The 16086-nt window shown below is 64.4% G+C and overlaps 1 protein-coding gene across 2 annotated transcripts; it reads right to left on the bottom strand.

Annotated features, from left to right (window-relative positions):
* Positions 1 to 11670: 11670 nt before the first annotated feature.
* On the bottom strand, positions 11671 to 15034 carry LOC142486091 (uncharacterized). 2 transcript variants are annotated; one of them, XM_075584749.1, is made up of 2 exons: positions 14939 to 15034; positions 11671 to 12578 (listed from the first exon to the last, which is right to left on the bottom strand). In XM_075584749.1, exon 2 carries the CDS (start codon positions 12562 to 12564, stop codon positions 11671 to 11673), a length of 894 nt encoding a protein of 297 aa, XP_075440864.1. In that variant the 5' UTR covers positions 12565 to 12578; positions 14939 to 15034. The 2 variants fall into 2 exon arrangements, with proteins under 2 accessions (XP_075440864.1, XP_075440862.1); XM_075584747.1 differs by having other exon boundaries at positions 14925 to 15016.
* Positions 15035 to 16086: the final 1052 nt, after the last annotated feature.

The raw sequence follows: 16086 nt of genomic DNA, 5'->3' as shown, positions 1-16086 counted from the left end.
GCGGTGGGGGGGGGTGAATATAGCGGTGGGGGGGTGAATATAGCGGTGGGGGGGTGAATATAGCGGATGGGGGGGAGGAATAGAGCGGTGGGGGGGAGGAATAGAGCGGTGGGGGGGGAGGAATAGAGCGGTGGGGGGAGGAATAGAGCGGTGGGGGGGGAGGAATAGAGCGGTGGGGGGGAGGAATAGAGCGGTGGGGGGGGGAGGAATAGAGCGGTGGGGGGGGAGGAATAGAGCGGATGGGTGGGGGGAGGAATAGAGCGGATGGGGGGGAGGAATAGAGCGGTGGGGGGGAGGAATAGAGCGGTGGGGGGGGGGAATAGAGCGGTGGGGGGGAGGAATAGAGCGGTGGGGGGGGAGGAATAGAGCGGTGGGGGGGAGGAATAGAGCGGTGGGGGGGGAGGAATAGAGCGGTGGGGGGGGGGGAGGAATAGAGCGGTGGGGGGGGAGGAATAGAGCGGTGGGTGGGGAGGAATAGAGCGGTGGGGGGGAGGAATAGAGCGGTGGGGGGGAGGAATAGAGCGGTGGGGGGAGGAATAGAGCGGTGGGGGGGAGGAATAGAGCGGTGGGGGGGAGGAATAGAGCGGTGGGGGGGAGGAATAGAGCGGTGGTGGGGGGGGGAATAGAGCGGTGGGGGGGGGGGAATAGAGCGGTGGGGGGGAGGAATAGAGCGGTGGGGGGGGAATAGAGCGGTGGGGGGGGAATAGAGCGGTGGGGGGGAATAGAGCGGTGGGGGGGGAATAGAGCGGTGGGGGGGGGAATAGAGCGGTGGGGGGGGAGGAATAGAGCGGTGGGGGGGGAGGAATAGAGCGGTGGGGGGGGAGGAATAGAGCGGTGGGGGGGGAGGAATAGAGCGGGGGGGAGGAATATAGCGGTGGGGGGGCGAGGAATAGAGCGGTGGGGGCAGGAATAGAGCGGTGGGGGGGAGGAATAGAGCGGTGGGGGGGAGAATAGAGCGGTGGGGGGGAGGAATAGAGCGGTGGGGGGGAGGAATAGAGCGGTGGGGGGAGGAATAGAGCGGTGGGGGGGAGGAATAGAGCGGTGGGGGGGAGGAATAGAGCGGTGGGGGGGAGGAATAGAGCGGTGGGGGGGGAGGAATAGAGCGGTGGGGGGGAGGAATAGAGCGGTGGGGGGAGGAATAGAGCGGTGGGGGGGGAGGAATAGAGCGGTGGGGGGGGAGGAATAGAGCGGTGGGGGGGGAGGAATAGAGCGGATGGGGGGGGCGAGGAATAGAGCGGATGGGGGGGGCGAGGAATAGAGCGGATGGGGGGGGCGAGGAATAGAGCGGTGGGGGGGAGGAATAGAGCGGTGGGGGGGGAGGAATAGAGCGGTGGGGGGAGGAATAGAGCGGTGGGGGGGAGGAATAGAGCGGTGGGGGGGAGGAATAGAGCGGTGGGGGGGAGGAATAGAGCGGTGGGGGGGGAGGAATAGAGCGGTGGGGGGAGGAATAGAGCGGTGGGGGGAGGAATAGAGCGGTGGGGGGGAGGAATAGAGCGGTGGGGGGGGAGGAATAGAGCGGTGGGGGGGGAGGAATAGAGCGGTGGGGGGGGAGGAATAGAGCGGTGGGGGGGGGAGGAATAGAGCGGTGGGGGGGAGGAATAGAGCGGTGGGGGGGGAGGAATAGAGCGGTGGGGGGGAGGAATAGAGCGGTGGGGGGGAGGAATAGAGCGGTGGGGGGGGAGGAATAGAGCGGTGGGGGGGGGAGGAATAGAGCGGTGGGGGGGGAGGAATAGAGCGGTGGGGGGGGAGGAATAGAGCGGGGGGGGGGGAGGAATAGAGCGGGGGGGGGGAGGAATAGAGCGGGGGGGGGGGAGGAATAGAGCGGGGGGGGGGAGGAATAGAGCGGTGGGGGGGGAGGAATAGAGCGGTGGGGGGGAGGAATAGAGCGGTGGGGGGGAGGAATAGAGCGGTGGGGGGGGAGGAATAGAGCGGTGGGGGGGGAGGAATAGAGCGGTGGGGGGGAGGAATAGAGCGGATGGGGGGGGGAGGAATAGAGCGGTGGGGGGGAGGAATAGAGCGGTGGGGGGGAGGAATAGAGCGGTGGGGGGGGAGGAATAGAGCGGTGGGGGGGGAGGAATAGAGCGGTGGGGGGGGGAATAGAGCGGTGGGGGGGGGAGGAATAGAGCGGTGGGGGGGGGAATAGAGCGGTGGGGGGGGGAGGAATAGAGCGGTGGGGGAGGAATAGAGCGGTGGGGGAGGAATAGAGCGGTGGGGGGGGAGGAATAGAGCGGTGGGGGGGGAGGAATAGAGCGGTGGGGGGGGAGGAATAGAGCGGTGGGGGGGGAGGAATAGAGCGGTGGGGGGGGAGGAATAGAGCGGTGGGGGGGGAGGAATAGAGCGGTGGGGGGGGGAGGAATAGAGCGGTGGGGGGGGGAGGAATAGAGCGGTGGGGGGGAGGAATAGAGCGGTGGGGGGGGGGAGGAATAGAGCGGTGGGGGGGGGAGGAATAGAGCGGTGGGGGGGAAGGAATAGAGCGGTGGGGGGGAGGAATAGAGCGGTGGGGGGAGGAATAGAGCGGTGGGGGGGAATAGGGCGGTGGGGGGGGGGGAAATAGAGCGGTGGGGGGGAGGAATAGAGCGGTGGGGGGGAGGAATAGAGCGGTGGGGGGGGAGCAATAGAGCGGTGGGGGAGGGGAGGAATAGAGCGGTGGGGGAGGGGAGGAATAGAGCGGTGGGGGGGGGGAATAGAGAGGTGGGAGGGGGGGAATAGAGCGGTGGGAGGGGGGAATAGAGCGGTGGGGGGGGGAATAGAGCGGTGGGGGGGGAGGAATAGAGCGGTGGGGGGGGAGGAATAGAGAGGTGGGGGGGGAGGAATAGAGAGGTGGGGGGGAGGAATAGAGCGGTGGGGAGGGGGGGGAATAGAGCGGTGGGGAGGGGGGGGAATAGAGCGGTGGGGAGGGGGGGGAATAGAGCGGTGGGGAGGGGGGGGAATAGAGCGGTGGGGGGGGGAGGAATAGAGCGGTGGGGGGGGAGGAATAGAGCGGTGGGGGGGGAGGAATAGAGCGGTGGGGGGGAGGAATAGAGCGGTGGGGGGGGGGAGGAATAGAGCGGTGGGGGGGGGGGAGGAATAGAGCGGTGGGGGGGGGAGGAATAGAGCGGTGGGGGGGGGAGGAATAGAGCGGTGGGGGGGGAGGAATAGAGCGGTGGGGGGGGGGGAATAGAGCGGTGGGGGGGGGAATAGAGCGGTGGGGGGGGGAATAGAGCGGTGGGGGGAGGAATAGAGCGGTGGGGGGGAGGAATAGAGCGGTGGGGGGGGAGGAATAGAGCGGTGGGGGGGGAGGAATAGAGCGGTGGGGGGGGAGGAATAGAGCGGTGGGGGGGGAGGAATAGAGCGGTGGGGGGGGAGGAATAGAGCGGTGGGGGGGGAGGAATAGAGCGGATGGGGGGGGGAGGAATAGAGCGGATGGGGGGGAGGAATAGAGCGGATGGGGGGGAGGAATAGAGCGGTGGGGGGGGAGGAATAGAGCGGTGGGGGGGGAGGAATAGAGCGGTGGGGGGGGAGGAATAGAGCGGTGGGGGGGGAAGAATAGAGCGGTGGGGGGGGGAGGAATAGAGCGGTGGGGGGGGGGAATAGAGCGGTGGGGGGGGAATAGAGCGGTGGGGGGGGGAATAGAGCGGTGGGGGGGGAGGAATAGAGCGGGGGGGAGGAATATAGCGGTGGGGGGGGAGGAATAGAGCGGTGGGGGGGAGGAATAGAGCGGTGGGGGGGAGGAATAGAGCGGTGGGGGGGAGGAATAGAGCGGTGGGGGGAGGAATAGAGCGGTGGGGGGAGGAATAGAGCGGTGGGGGGGGAGGAATAGAGCGGTGGGGGGGGAGGAATAGAGCGGTGGGGGGGGAGGAATAGAGCGGTGGGGGGGGAGGAATAGAGCGGATGGGGGGGGAGGAATAGAGCGGATGGGGGGGGAGGAATAGAGCGGTGGGGGGGAGGAATAGAGCGGTGGGGGGGAGGAATAGAGCGGTGGGGGGGGAGGAATAGAGCGGTGGGGGGGGAGGAATAGAGCGGTGGGGGGGGAGGAATAGAGCGGTGGGGGGGGAGGAATAGAGCGGTGGGGGGGGGAGGAATAGAGCGGTGGGGGGGGGGAGGAATAGAGCGGTGGGGGGGGGGAGGAATAGAGCGGTGGGGGGGGGAGGAATAGAGCGGTGGGGGGGGGAGGAATAGAGCGGTGTGGGGGGGAGGAATAGAGCGGTGGGGGGGAGGAATAGAGCGGTGGGGGCGGAGGAATAGAGCGGTGGGGGGGGGGAGGAATAGAGCGGTGGGGGGGAGGAATAGAGCGGTGGGGGGGGGGAGGAATAGAGCGGTGGGGGGGAGGAATAGAGCAGTGGGGGGGGGAGGAATAGAGCAGTGGGGGGGGAGGAATAGAGCGGTGGGTGGGAGGAATAGAGCGGTGGGGGGGAGGAATAGAGCAGTGGGGGGGGAGGAATAGGTGGGGGGGGAGGAATAGAGCGGTGGGGGGGGGAATAGAGCGGTGGGGGGGAGGAATAGAGCGGTGGGGGGGAGGAATAGAGCGGTGGGGGGGAGGAATAGAGCGGTGGGGGGGAGGAATAGAGCGGTGGGGGGGAGGAATAGAGCGGTGGGGGGGGGAGGAATAGAGAGGTGGGGGGGGGGAATAGAGCGTGGGGGGGGAATAGAGCGTGGTGGGGGAATAGAGCGTGGGGGGGGGAATAGAGCGTGGGGGGGGGAATAGAGCGTGGGGGGGGGAATAGAGCGTGGGGGGGAGGAATAGAGCGGTGGGGGGGGGGGAGGAATAGAGCGGTGGGGGGGGGGAGGAATAGAGCGGTGGGGGGGGGAGGAATAGAGCGGTGGGGGGGAGGAATAGAGCGGTGGGGGGGGAGGAATAGAGCGGTGGGGGGGAGGAATAGAGCGGTGGGGGGGGAGGAATAGAGCGGTGTGGGGGGGAATAGAGCGGTGGGGGGGGGAGGAATAGAGCGGTGGGGGGGGAGGAATAGAGCGGTGGGGGGGGAGGAATAGAGCGGTGGGGGGGGAGGAATAGAGCGGTGGGGGGGGGGAATAGAGCGGTGGGGGGGGGAATAGAGCGGTGGGGGGGGAATAGAGCGGTGGGGGGGGAGGAATAGAGCGGGGGGGAGGAATATAGCGGTGGGGGGGTGAATATAGCGGTGGGGGGGGGAGGAATAGAGCGGTGGGGGGAGGAATAGAGCGGTGGGGGGGAGGAATAGAGCGGTGGGGGGGAGGAATAGAGCGGTGGGGGGGAGGAATAGAGCGGTGGGGGGGAGGAATAGAGCGGTGGGGGGGAGGAATAGAGCGGTGGGGGGAGGAATAGAGCGGTGGGGGGGGAGGAATAGAGCGGTGGGGGGGAGGAATAGAGCGGTGGGGGGGGGGAGGAATAGAGCGGTGGGGGGGGGAGGAATAGAGCGGTGGGGGGGGAGGAATAGAGCGGTGGGGGGGGAGGAATAGAGCGGATGGGGGGGGAGGAATAGAGCGGTGGGGGGGAGGAATAGAGCGGATGGGGGGGGAGGAATAGAGCGGTGGGGGGGAGGAATAGAGCGGTGGGGGGGAGGAATAGAGCGGTGGGGGGGAGGAATAGAGCGGTGGGGGGGGAGGAATAGAGCGGTGGGGGGGGAGGAATAGAGCGGTGGGGGGGGAGGAATAGAGCGGTGGGGGGGGGGAATAGAGCGGTGGGGGGGGGAGGAATAGAGCGGTGGGGGGGGGGAGGAATAGAGCGGTGGGGGGGGGGAGGAATAGAGCGGTGGGGGGGGGAGGAATAGAGCGGTGGGGGGGGGAGGAATAGAGCGGTGGGGGGGAGGAATAGAGCGGTGGGGGCGGAGGAATAGAGCGGTGGGGGGGGGGAGGAATAGAGCGGTGGGGGGGGAGGAATAGAGCGGTGGGGGGGAGGAATAGAGCGGTGGGGGGGAGGAATAGAGCGGTGGGGGGGGAGGAATAGAGCAGTGGGGGGGGAGGAATAGAGCGGTGGGGGGGAGGAATAGAGCGGTGGGGGGGAGGAATAGAGCGGTGGGGGGGGAGGAATAGGTGGGGGGGGAGGAATAGAGCGGTGGGGGGGGAGGAATAGAGCGGTGGGGGGGGAGGAATAGAGCGGTGGGGGGGGAGGAATAGAGCGGTGGGGGGGGAGGAATAGAGCGGTGGGGGGGGAGGAATAGAGCGGTGGGGGGGGAGGAATAGAGCGGTGGGGGGGGGGAGGAATAGAGCGGTGGGGGGGGGGAGGAATAGAGCGGTGGGGGGGGAGGAATAGAGCGGTGGGGGGGAGGAATAGAGCGGTGGGGGGGAGGAATAGAGCGGTGGGGGGGAGGAATAGAGCGGTGGGGGGAGGAATAGAGCGGTGGGGGGAGGAATAGAGCGGTGGGGGGGAGGAATAGAGCGGTGGGGGGGAGGAATAGAGCGGTGGGGGGGAGGAATAGAGCGGTGGGGGGGAGGAATAGAGCGGTGGGGGGGAGGAATAGAGCGGTGGGGGGGAGGAATAGAGCGGTGGGGGGAGGAATAGAGCGGTGGGGGGGAGGAATAGAGCGGTGGGGGGGAGGAATAGAGAGGTGGGGGGGAGGAATAGAGCGGTGGGGGGGAGGAATAGAGCGGTGGGGGGGAGGAATAGAGCGGTGGGGGGGAGGAATAGAGCGGTGGGGGGGAGGAATAGAGCGGTGGGGGGGAGGAATAGAGCGGTGGGGGGGAGGAATAGAGCGGTGGGGGGGAGGAATAGAGCGGTGGGGGGGAGGAATAGAGCGGTGGGGGGGAGGAATAGAGCGGTGGGGGGGAGGAATAGAGCGGTGGGGGGGAGGAATAGAGCGGTGGGGGGGAGGAATAGAGCGGTGGGGGGGAGGAATAGAGCGGTGGGGGGGGGAGGAATAGAGCGGTGGGGGGGGGAGGAATAGAGCGGTGGGGGGGGAGGAATAGAGCGGTGGGGGGGGGGAGGAATAGAGCGGTGGGGGGGGGGAGGAATAGAGCGGTGGGGGGGGGGAGGAATAGAGCGGTGGGGGGGGGGAGGAATAGAGCGGTGGGGGGGGGGAGGAATAGAGCGGTGGGGGGAGGAATAGAGCGGTGGGGGGGGGGAGGAATAGAGCGGTGGGGGGGGGGAGGAATAGAGCGGTGGGGGGGGAGGAATAGAGCGGTGGGGGGGAGGAATAGAGCGGTGGAGGGGAGGAATAGAGCGGTGGGGGGGGAGGAATAGAGCGGTGGGGGGGGGAGGAATAGAGCGGTGGGGGGGGAGGAATAGAGCGGTGGGGGGGGGAGGAATAGAGCGGTGGGGGGGAGGAATAGAGCGGTGGGGGGGGAGGAATAGAGCGGTGGGGGGGAGGAATAGAGCGGTGGGGGGGAGGAATAGAGCGGTGGGGGGGAGGAATAGAGCGGTGGGGGGGAGGAATAGAGCGGTGGGGGGGGAATAGAGCGGGGGGGGGGAGGAATAGAGCGGTGGGGGGGAGGAATAGAGCGGTGGGGGGGAGGAATAGAGCGGTGGGGGGGGAGGAATAGAGCGGTGGGGGGGAGGAATAGAGCGGTGGGGGGGGAGGAATAGAGCGGTGGGGGGGGAGGAATAGAGCGGTGGGGGGGAGGAATAGAGCGGTGGGGGGGGAGGAATAGAGCGGTGGGGGGGGAGGAATAGAGCGGTGGGGGGGAGGAATAGAGCGGTGGGGGGGAATAGAGCGGTGGGGGGGGGGAATAGAGCGGTGGGGGGAGGAGGAATAGAGCGGTGGGGGGGGGGAGGAATAGAGCGGTGGGGGGGGGAGGAATAGAGCGGTGGGGGGGGGGAGGAATAGAGCGGTGGGGGGGGAATAGAGCGGTGGGGGGGAGGAATAGAGCGGTGGGGGGGAGGAATAGAGCGGTGGGGGGAGGAATAGAGCGGTGGGGGGGAGGAATAGAGCGGTGGGGGGGAGGAATAGAGAGGTGGGGGGGAGGAATAGAGCGGTGGGGGGGAGGAATAGAGCGGTGGGGGGGAGGAATAGAGCGGTGGGGGGGAGGAATAGAGCGGTGGGGGGGAGGAATAGAGCGGTGGGGGGGAGGAATAGAGCGGTGGGGGGGAGGAATAGAGCGGTGGGGGGGAGGAATAGAGCGGTGGGGGGGAGGAATAGAGCGGTGGGGGGGAGGAATAGAGCGGTGGGGGGGAGGAATAGAGCGGTGGGGGGGAGGAATAGAGCGGTGGGGGGGAGGAATAGAGCGGTGGGGGGGAGGAATAGAGCGGTGGGGGGGGGAGGAATAGAGCGGTGGGGGGGGGAGGAATAGAGCGGTGGGGGGGGAGGAATAGAGCGGTGGGGGGGGGGAGGAATAGAGCGGTGGGGGGGGGGAGGAATAGAGCGGTGGGGGGGGGGAGGAATAGAGCGGTGGGGGGGGGGAGGAATAGAGCGGTGGGGGGGGGGAGGAATAGAGCGGTGGGGGGGAGGAATAGAGCGGTGGGGGGGGGGAGGAATAGAGCGGTGGGGGGGGGGAGGAATAGAGCGGTGGGGGGGGAGGAATAGAGCGGTGGGGGGGAGGAATAGAGCGGTGGAGGGGAGGAATAGAGCGGTGGGGGGGGAGGAATAGAGCGGTGGGGGGGGGAGGAATAGAGCGGTGGGGGGGGGAGGAATAGAGCGGTGGGGGGGGGAGGAATAGAGCGGTGGGGGGGAGGAATAGAGCGGTGGGGGGGGAGGAATAGAGCGGTGGGGGGGAGGAATAGAGCGGTGGGGGGGAGGAATAGAGCGGTGGGGGGGAGGAATAGAGCGGTGGGGGGGAGGAATAGAGCGGTGGGGGGGGAATAGAGCGGGGGGGGGGAGGAATAGAGCGGTGGGGGGGAGGAATAGAGCGGTGGGGGGGAGGAATAGAGCGGTGGGGGGGGAGGAATAGAGCGGTGGGGGGGAGGAATAGAGCGGTGGGGGGGGAGGAATAGAGCGGTGGGGGGGGAGGAATAGAGCGGTGGGGGGGAGGAATAGAGCGGTGGGGGGGAATAGAGCGGTGGGGGGGGGGGAATAGAGCGGTGGGGGGAGGAGGAATAGAGCGGTGGGGGGGGGAGGAATAGAGCGGTGGGGGGGGGAGGAATAGAGCGGTGGGGGGGGGGAGGAATAGAGCGGTGGGGGGGGGAATAGAGCGGTGGGGGGGAGGAATAGAGCGGTGGGGGGGAGGAATAGAGCGGTGGGGGGGAGGAATAGAGCGGTGGGGGGGGAGGAATAGAGCGGTGGGGGGGGAGGAATAGAGCGGTGGGGGGGGAGGAATAGAGCGGTGGGGGGGGAGGAATAGAGCGGTGGGGGGGAGGAATAGAGCGGTGGGGGGAGGAATAGAGCGGTGGGGGGGGAATAGAGCGGTGGGGGGGAGGAATAGAGCGGTGGGGGGGAGGAATAGAGCGGTGGGGGGGGAATAGAGCGGGGGGGGGGAGGAATAGAGCGGTGGGGGGGAGGAATAGAGCGGTGGGGGGGAGGAATAGAGCGGTGGGGGGGGAGGAATAGAGCGGTGGGGGGGGAGGAATAGAGCGGTGGGGGGGGAGGAATAGAGCGGTGGGGGGGGAGGAATAGAGCGGTGGGGGGGGAGGAATAGAGCGGTGGGGGGGAGGAATAGAGCGGTGGGGGGGGAGGAATAGAGCGGTGGGGGGGGAGGAATAGAGCGGTGGGGGGGAGGAATAGAGCGGTGGGGGGGAATAGAGCGGTGGGGGGGGGGGGAATAGAGCGGTGGGGGGAGGAGGAATAGAGCGGTGGGGGGGGAGGAATAGAGCGGTGGGGGGGGGAGGAATAGAGCGGTGGGGGGGGGGAGGAATAGAGCGGTGGGGGGGGAATAGAGCGGTGGGGGGGAGGAATAGAGCGGTGGGGGGAGGAATAGAGCGGTGGGGGGGAGGAATAGAGCGGTGGGGGGGAGGAATAGAGCGGTGGGGGGGGAGGAATAGAGCGGTGGGGGGGGAGGAATAGAGCTGTGGGGGGAGGAATAGAGCATTGGGGGGGGAATAGAGCGGTGGGGGGGAGGAATAGAGCGGTGGGGGGGGGAATAGAGTGGTGGGGGGGGAGGAATAGAGCGGTGGGGGGGGAGGAATAGAGCGGTGGGGGGGGAATAGAGCGGTGGGGGGGGGGAGGAATAGAGCGGTGGGGGGGGAGGAATAGAGCGGTGGGGGGGGAGGAATAGAGCGTGGGGGGGGAGGAATAGAGCGGTGGGGGGGAGGAATAGAGCGGTGGGGGGGAGGAATAGAGCGGTGGGAGGGGGGAATAGAGCGGTGGGGGGGGAATAGAGCGGTGGGGGGGGGAATAGAGCGGTGGGGGGGGGGAATAGAGCGGTGGGGGGGGGAATAGAGCGGTGGGGGGGGGAATAGAGTGGTGGGGGATAGAGTGGAGGGGGGGGAGGAATAGAGCGGTGGGGGGGAGGAATAGAGCGGTGGGGGGGAGGAATAGAGCGGTGGGGGGGGAGGAATAGAGCGGTGGGGGGGGAGGAATAGAGCGGTGGGGGGGGAGGAATAGAGCGGTGGGGGGGGAGGAATAGAGCGGTGGGGGGGGAGGAATAGAGCGGTGGGGGGGGGAATAGAGCGGTGGGGGGGAGGAATAGAGCGGTGGGGGGGAGGAATAGAGCGGTGGGGGGGGAGGAATAGAGCGGTGGGGGGGAGGAATAGAGCGGTTGGGGGGAGGAATAGAGCGGTGGGGGGGGAGGAATAGAGCGGTGGGGGGGGAGGAATAGAGCGGTGGGGGGGGAGGAATAGAGCGGTGGGGGGGGGAGGAATAGAGCGGTGGGGGGGGAGGAATAGAGCGGTGGGGGGGGAGGAATAGAGCGGTGGGGGGGGAGGAATAGAGCGGTGGGGAGGGGGGGGAATAGAGCGGTGGGGAGGGGGGGGAATAGAGCGGTGGGGGGGAGGAATAGAGCGGTGGGGGGGAGGAATAGAGCGGTGGGGGGGAGGAATAGAGCGGTGGGGGGGGAGGAATAGAGCGGTGGGGGGGGAGGAATAGAGCGGTGGGGGGGGAGGAATAGAGCGGTGGGGGGGGAGGAATAGAGCGGTGGGGGGAGGAATAGAGCGGTGGGGGGGAGGAATAGAGCGGTGGGGGGGAGGAATAGAGCGGTGGGGGGGGGAGGAATAGAGCGGTGGGGGGGGGAGGAATAGAGCGGTGGGGGGGGAGGAATAGAGCGGTGGGGGGGGAATAGAGCGGTGGGGGGGGAAGAGAGAGGTGGGGGGGGGAATAGAGCGGTGGGGGGGGGAGGAGGAATAGAGCGGTGGGGGGGGGGAATAGAGCGGTGGGGGGGAGGAATAGAGCGGTGGGGGGGAGGAATAGAGCGGTGGGGGGGAGGAATAGAGCGGTGGGGGGGAGGAATAGAGCGGTGGGGGGGAGGAATAGAGCGGTGGGGGGGAGGAATAGAGCGGTGGGGGGGAGGAATAGAGCGGTGGGGGGGAGGAATAGAGCGGTGGGGGGGGGAGGAATAGAGCGGTGGGGGGGAGGAATAGAGCGGTGGGGGGGGGGAGGAATAGAGCGGTGGGGGGGGGGAGGAATAGAGCGGTGGGGGGGGAGGAATAGAGCGGTGGGGGGGGAGGAATAGAGCGGTGGGGGGGGAGGAATAGAGCGGTGGGGGGGAGGAATAGAGCGGTGGGGGGGAGGAATAGAGCGGTGGGGGGAGGGAGGAATAGAGCGGTGGGGGGAGGGAGGAATAGAGCGGTGGGGGGGGGAGGAATAGAGCGGTGGGGGGGGGGAATAGAGCGGTGGGGGGGGGAATAGAGCGGTGGGGGGGGGAATAGAGTGGGGGGGGGGATAGAGTGGAGGGGGGGAGGCACACTGTCCCCTCTCACCTCTTGATGTGCAGGACGGTGTCGGAGAGTCGGACGTTCAGTAGCCTCTCAGTATCATTCAGGAACTTCAATCTAAGTACCATAGTGTCGGACGCCTCTGTGGGGTCAGTATTTGGGGGAGGGTCCCGGTGACTCGGAGTAGGGTCAGTATTTGGGGGAGGGTCCCGGTGACTCGGTGTAGGGTCAGTATTTGGGGGAGGGTCCCGGTGACTCGGAGTAGGGTCAGTATTTGGGGGAGGGTCCCGGTGACTCGGTGTGGGGTCAGTATTTGGGGGAGGGTCCCGGTGACTCGGTGTAGGGTCAGTACTAGGGGCAGGGTCCCGGTGACTCGGTGTAGGGTCAGTACTAGGGGGAGGGTCCCGGTGACTCGGAGTAGGGTCAGTATTTGGGGGAGGGTCCCGGTGACTCGGTGTGGGGTCAGTATTTGGGGGAGGGTCCCGGTGACTCGGTGTAGGGTCAGTACTAGGGGGAGGGTCCCGGTGACTCGGTGTAGGGTCAGTACTAGGGGGAGGGTCCCGGTGACTCGGTGTAGGGTCAGTACTAGGGGGAGGGTCCCGGTGACTCGGTGTAGGGTCAGTATTTGGGGGAGGGTCCCGGTGACTCGGTGTAGGGTCAGTACTAGGGGGAGGGTCCCGGTGACTCGGTGTAGGGTCAGTATTAGGGGACTGCTCCCCCTGGTCCCTCTCTGGAACAGCGGGTGTCACCGCGCTGGTTGATGCCCCTGTAGGTTGGAGGGTTGTGGAAGAGGAGTGTGCCACTGGTGGTACCCATGGCGTGTGCCCACGCTCCGAGGTGTGTGTGGATACCCACGCCAAGACCGTCACGAGGGACAAGAGCAGCACGGTAAAGAGGAGAGTCACCTCGTCTCCTACTCCTTCTATGAGAGCCATGGAGGAGAGTCACACTGCGGGAAGAGAGAGGTGTTACTGCGCGGCGAGGCTCGGGGTACTCGCTGCGCGGCGAGGCACGGGGTACTCACCGCTCACACGCAGGATCCCCCCCACTCGTATACTTTATGTTCTGCCTGTTACTATTATGCCCTCTGTGAGTATTACTCCTGCGAGCAGCATTAATCAGTGATACTCTCTCAGGATCAGGCAGTATTAATAGTACTCTAATTGTACTGCGTGCGGTATTAATACTCCCGGAACCTCACTGTTACTCACTCCTGACAGTATCAGTATGCCGCTCTGCAGCACAGTTACTCACTGTTACTCACTCCTGCTCAGCAGCACTGTTACTCGCCGTTACTCGCCGTTACTCGCCGTTACTCACAGTTACTCACAGTTACTCACAGTTACTCACTCCTGACAGTATCAGTATCCCACTGCCGCTCAGCAGCACAGTTACTCACAGTTACTCACAGTTACTCACTGTTACTCACTGTTACTCACTGTTACTCACTGTTACTCACTCCTGACAGTATCAGTATCCCGCTGCCGCTCAGCAGCACTGTTACTCACTGTTACTCACAGTTACTCACAGTTACTCACAGTTACTCACTGTTACTCACTGTTACTCACTGTTACTCACTGTTACTCACTGTTACTCACAGTTACTCACAGTTACTCACTCCTGACAGTATCAGTATCCCACTGCCGCTCAGCAGCACTGTTACTCACTGTTACTCTCAGTTACTCTCAGTTACTCTCAGTTACTCTCAGTTACTCACTGTTACTCACTGTTACTCACTCCTGACAGTATCAGTATCCCGCTGCCGCTCAGCAGCACTGTTACTCACTGTTACTCACCGTCACTCACCGTTACTCGCTGTTACTCACCGTTACTCACCGTTACTCACCGTTACTCACCGTTACTCACTCCTGACAGTATCAGTATCCCGCTCAGCAGCACTATTACTCACTGTTACTCGCCGTCACTCGCCGTTACTCACTCCTGACAGTATCAGTATCCCACTGCCGCTCAGCAGCACTGTTACTCACTGTTACTCACAGTTACTCACAGTTACTCACAGTTACTCACAGTTACTCACAGTTACTCACAGTTACTCACAGTTACTCACAGTTACTCACTCCTGACAGTATCAGTATCCCACTGCCGCTCAGCAGCACTGTTACTCACAGTTACTCAGAGTTACTCACAGTTACTCACTGTTACTCACTGTTACTCACTGTTACTCACTGTTACTCACTGTTACTCACTCCTGACAGTATCAGTATCCCGCTGCCGCTCAGCAGCACTGTTACTCACAGTTACTCACAGTTACTCACAGTTACTCACAGTTACTCACTGTTACTCACTGTTACTCACTGTTACTCACTGTTACTCACAGTTACTCACTGTTACTCACTGTTACTCACTGTTACTCACTCCTGACAGTATCAGTATCCCACTGCCGCTCAGCAGCCCTGTTACTCACTGTTACTCACAGTTACTCACAGTTACTCACTGTTACTCAGTTACTCACAGTTACTCACTCCTGACAGTATCAGTATCCCGCTGCCGCTCAGCAGCACTGTTACTCACTGTTACTCACCGTTACTCGCCGTCACTCACCGTTACTCACTGTTACTCACTCCTGACAGTATCAGTATCCCGCTGCCGCTCAGCAGCACTGTTACTCACTGTTACTCGCTGTCACTCACTGTTACTCACTGTTACTCACTGTTACTCACTCCTGACAGTATCAGTATCCCGCTGCCGCTCAGCAGCACTGTTACTCACCGTTACTCGCCGTCACTCACCGTTACTCGCTGTTACTCACTGTTACTCACTCCTGACAGTATCAGTATCCCGCTGCCGCTCAGCAGCACTGTTACTCACTGTTACTCACCGTTACTCGCTGTCACTCACTGTTACTCACTGTTACTCACTGTTACTCACTGTTACTCACTGTTACTCACTCCTGACAGTATCAGTATCCCGCTGCCGCTCAGCAGCACTGTTACTCACCGTTACTCGCTGTCACTCACTGTTACTCACTGTTACTCACTATTACTCACTATTACTCACTCCTGACAGTATCAGTATCCCGCTGCCGCTCAGCAGCACTGTTACTCACTGTTACTCACCGTTACTCGCTGTCACTCACTGTCACTCACTGTTACTCACTGTTACTCACTGTTACTCACTGTTACTCACTCCTGACAGTATCAGTATCCCGCTGCCGCTCAGCAGCACTGTCACTCACTGTTACTCACTGTTACTCACTGTTACTCACTGTTACTCACTCCTGACAGTATCAGTATCCCGCTGCCGCTCAGCATTAATGTTACTCACTGTTACTCACCGTTAGTTACTCACCGTTACAGCTAATGCACTTTCTCTTTTCCGGTTACGTGACGTCACGACCACTCTTTCCTGCGGTGCCTGTTGGGAAAAGAAGTCCCGGAAATGACGATGCGGATCGGAAGTCACAGGCGGCCATCTTTCTTTTGGGCAGAATCGCAGTGACAGAAACAGGGGCAGCAGCGAGCGCAGGGTGACACAGTGACACAGGGGGGCAGGGTGACACAGGGGGGCAGGGTGACACACTGACACGGGGCAGCAGCGAGCGCAGGGTGACACAGGGGGGCAGGGTGACACAGGGGGGCAGGGTGACACAGTGACACAGTGACACGGGGGGGCAGCAGCGAGCGCAGGGTGACACAGTGACACGGGGGGCAGCAGCGAGCGCAGGGTGACACAGTGACACAGGGGGCAGCAGCGAGCGCAGGGTGACACAGTGACACGGGGCAGCAGCGAGCGCAGGGTGACACAGTGACACAGGGGGCAGCAGCGAGCGCAGGGTGACACAGTGACACAGGGGGCAGCAGCGAGCGCAGGGTGACACAGGGGGCAGCAGCGAGCGCAGGGTGACACAGTGACACGGGGGCAGCAGCGAGCGCAGAGTGACACAGTGACACGGGGGGGCAGCAGCGAGCGCAGGGTGACACAGTGACACGGGGGGGCAGCAGCGAGCGCAGGGTGACACAGTGACACAGGGGGGCAGCAGCGAGCGCAGGGTGACACAGTGACACAGGGGGCAGCAGCGAGCGCAGGGTGACACAGTGACACAGGGGACAGCAGCGAGCGCAGGGTGACACAGTTACACAGGGGGCAGCAGCGAGCGCAGGGTGACACAGTGACAGGGGCAGCAGCGAGCGCAGGGTGACACAGTGACACGGGGGCAGCAGCGAGCGCAGGGTGACACAGTGACACAGGGGACAGCAGCGAGCGCAGGGTGACACAGTGACACAGGGGACAGCAGCGAGCGCAGGGTGACACAGTGACACAGGGGGCAGCAGCGAGCGCAGGGTGACACAGGGGGCAGCAGCGAGCGCAGGGTGACACAGTGACACGGGGGCAGCAGCGAGCGCAGAGTGACACAGTGACACGGGGGGGCAGCAGCGAGCGCAGGGTGACACAGTGACACGGGGGGGCAGCAGCGAGCGCAGGGTGACACAGTGACA

This window comes from Ascaphus truei, unplaced genomic scaffold (assembly GCF_040206685.1).
Source record: "Ascaphus truei isolate aAscTru1 unplaced genomic scaffold, aAscTru1.hap1 HAP1_SCAFFOLD_732, whole genome shotgun sequence".
Taxonomy (NCBI): Eukaryota; Metazoa; Chordata; class Amphibia; order Anura; family Ascaphidae; genus Ascaphus; species Ascaphus truei.
Note: the sequence above shows the minus strand (reverse complement) of the source record. Positions and strands in the feature narration are given on the sequence as shown.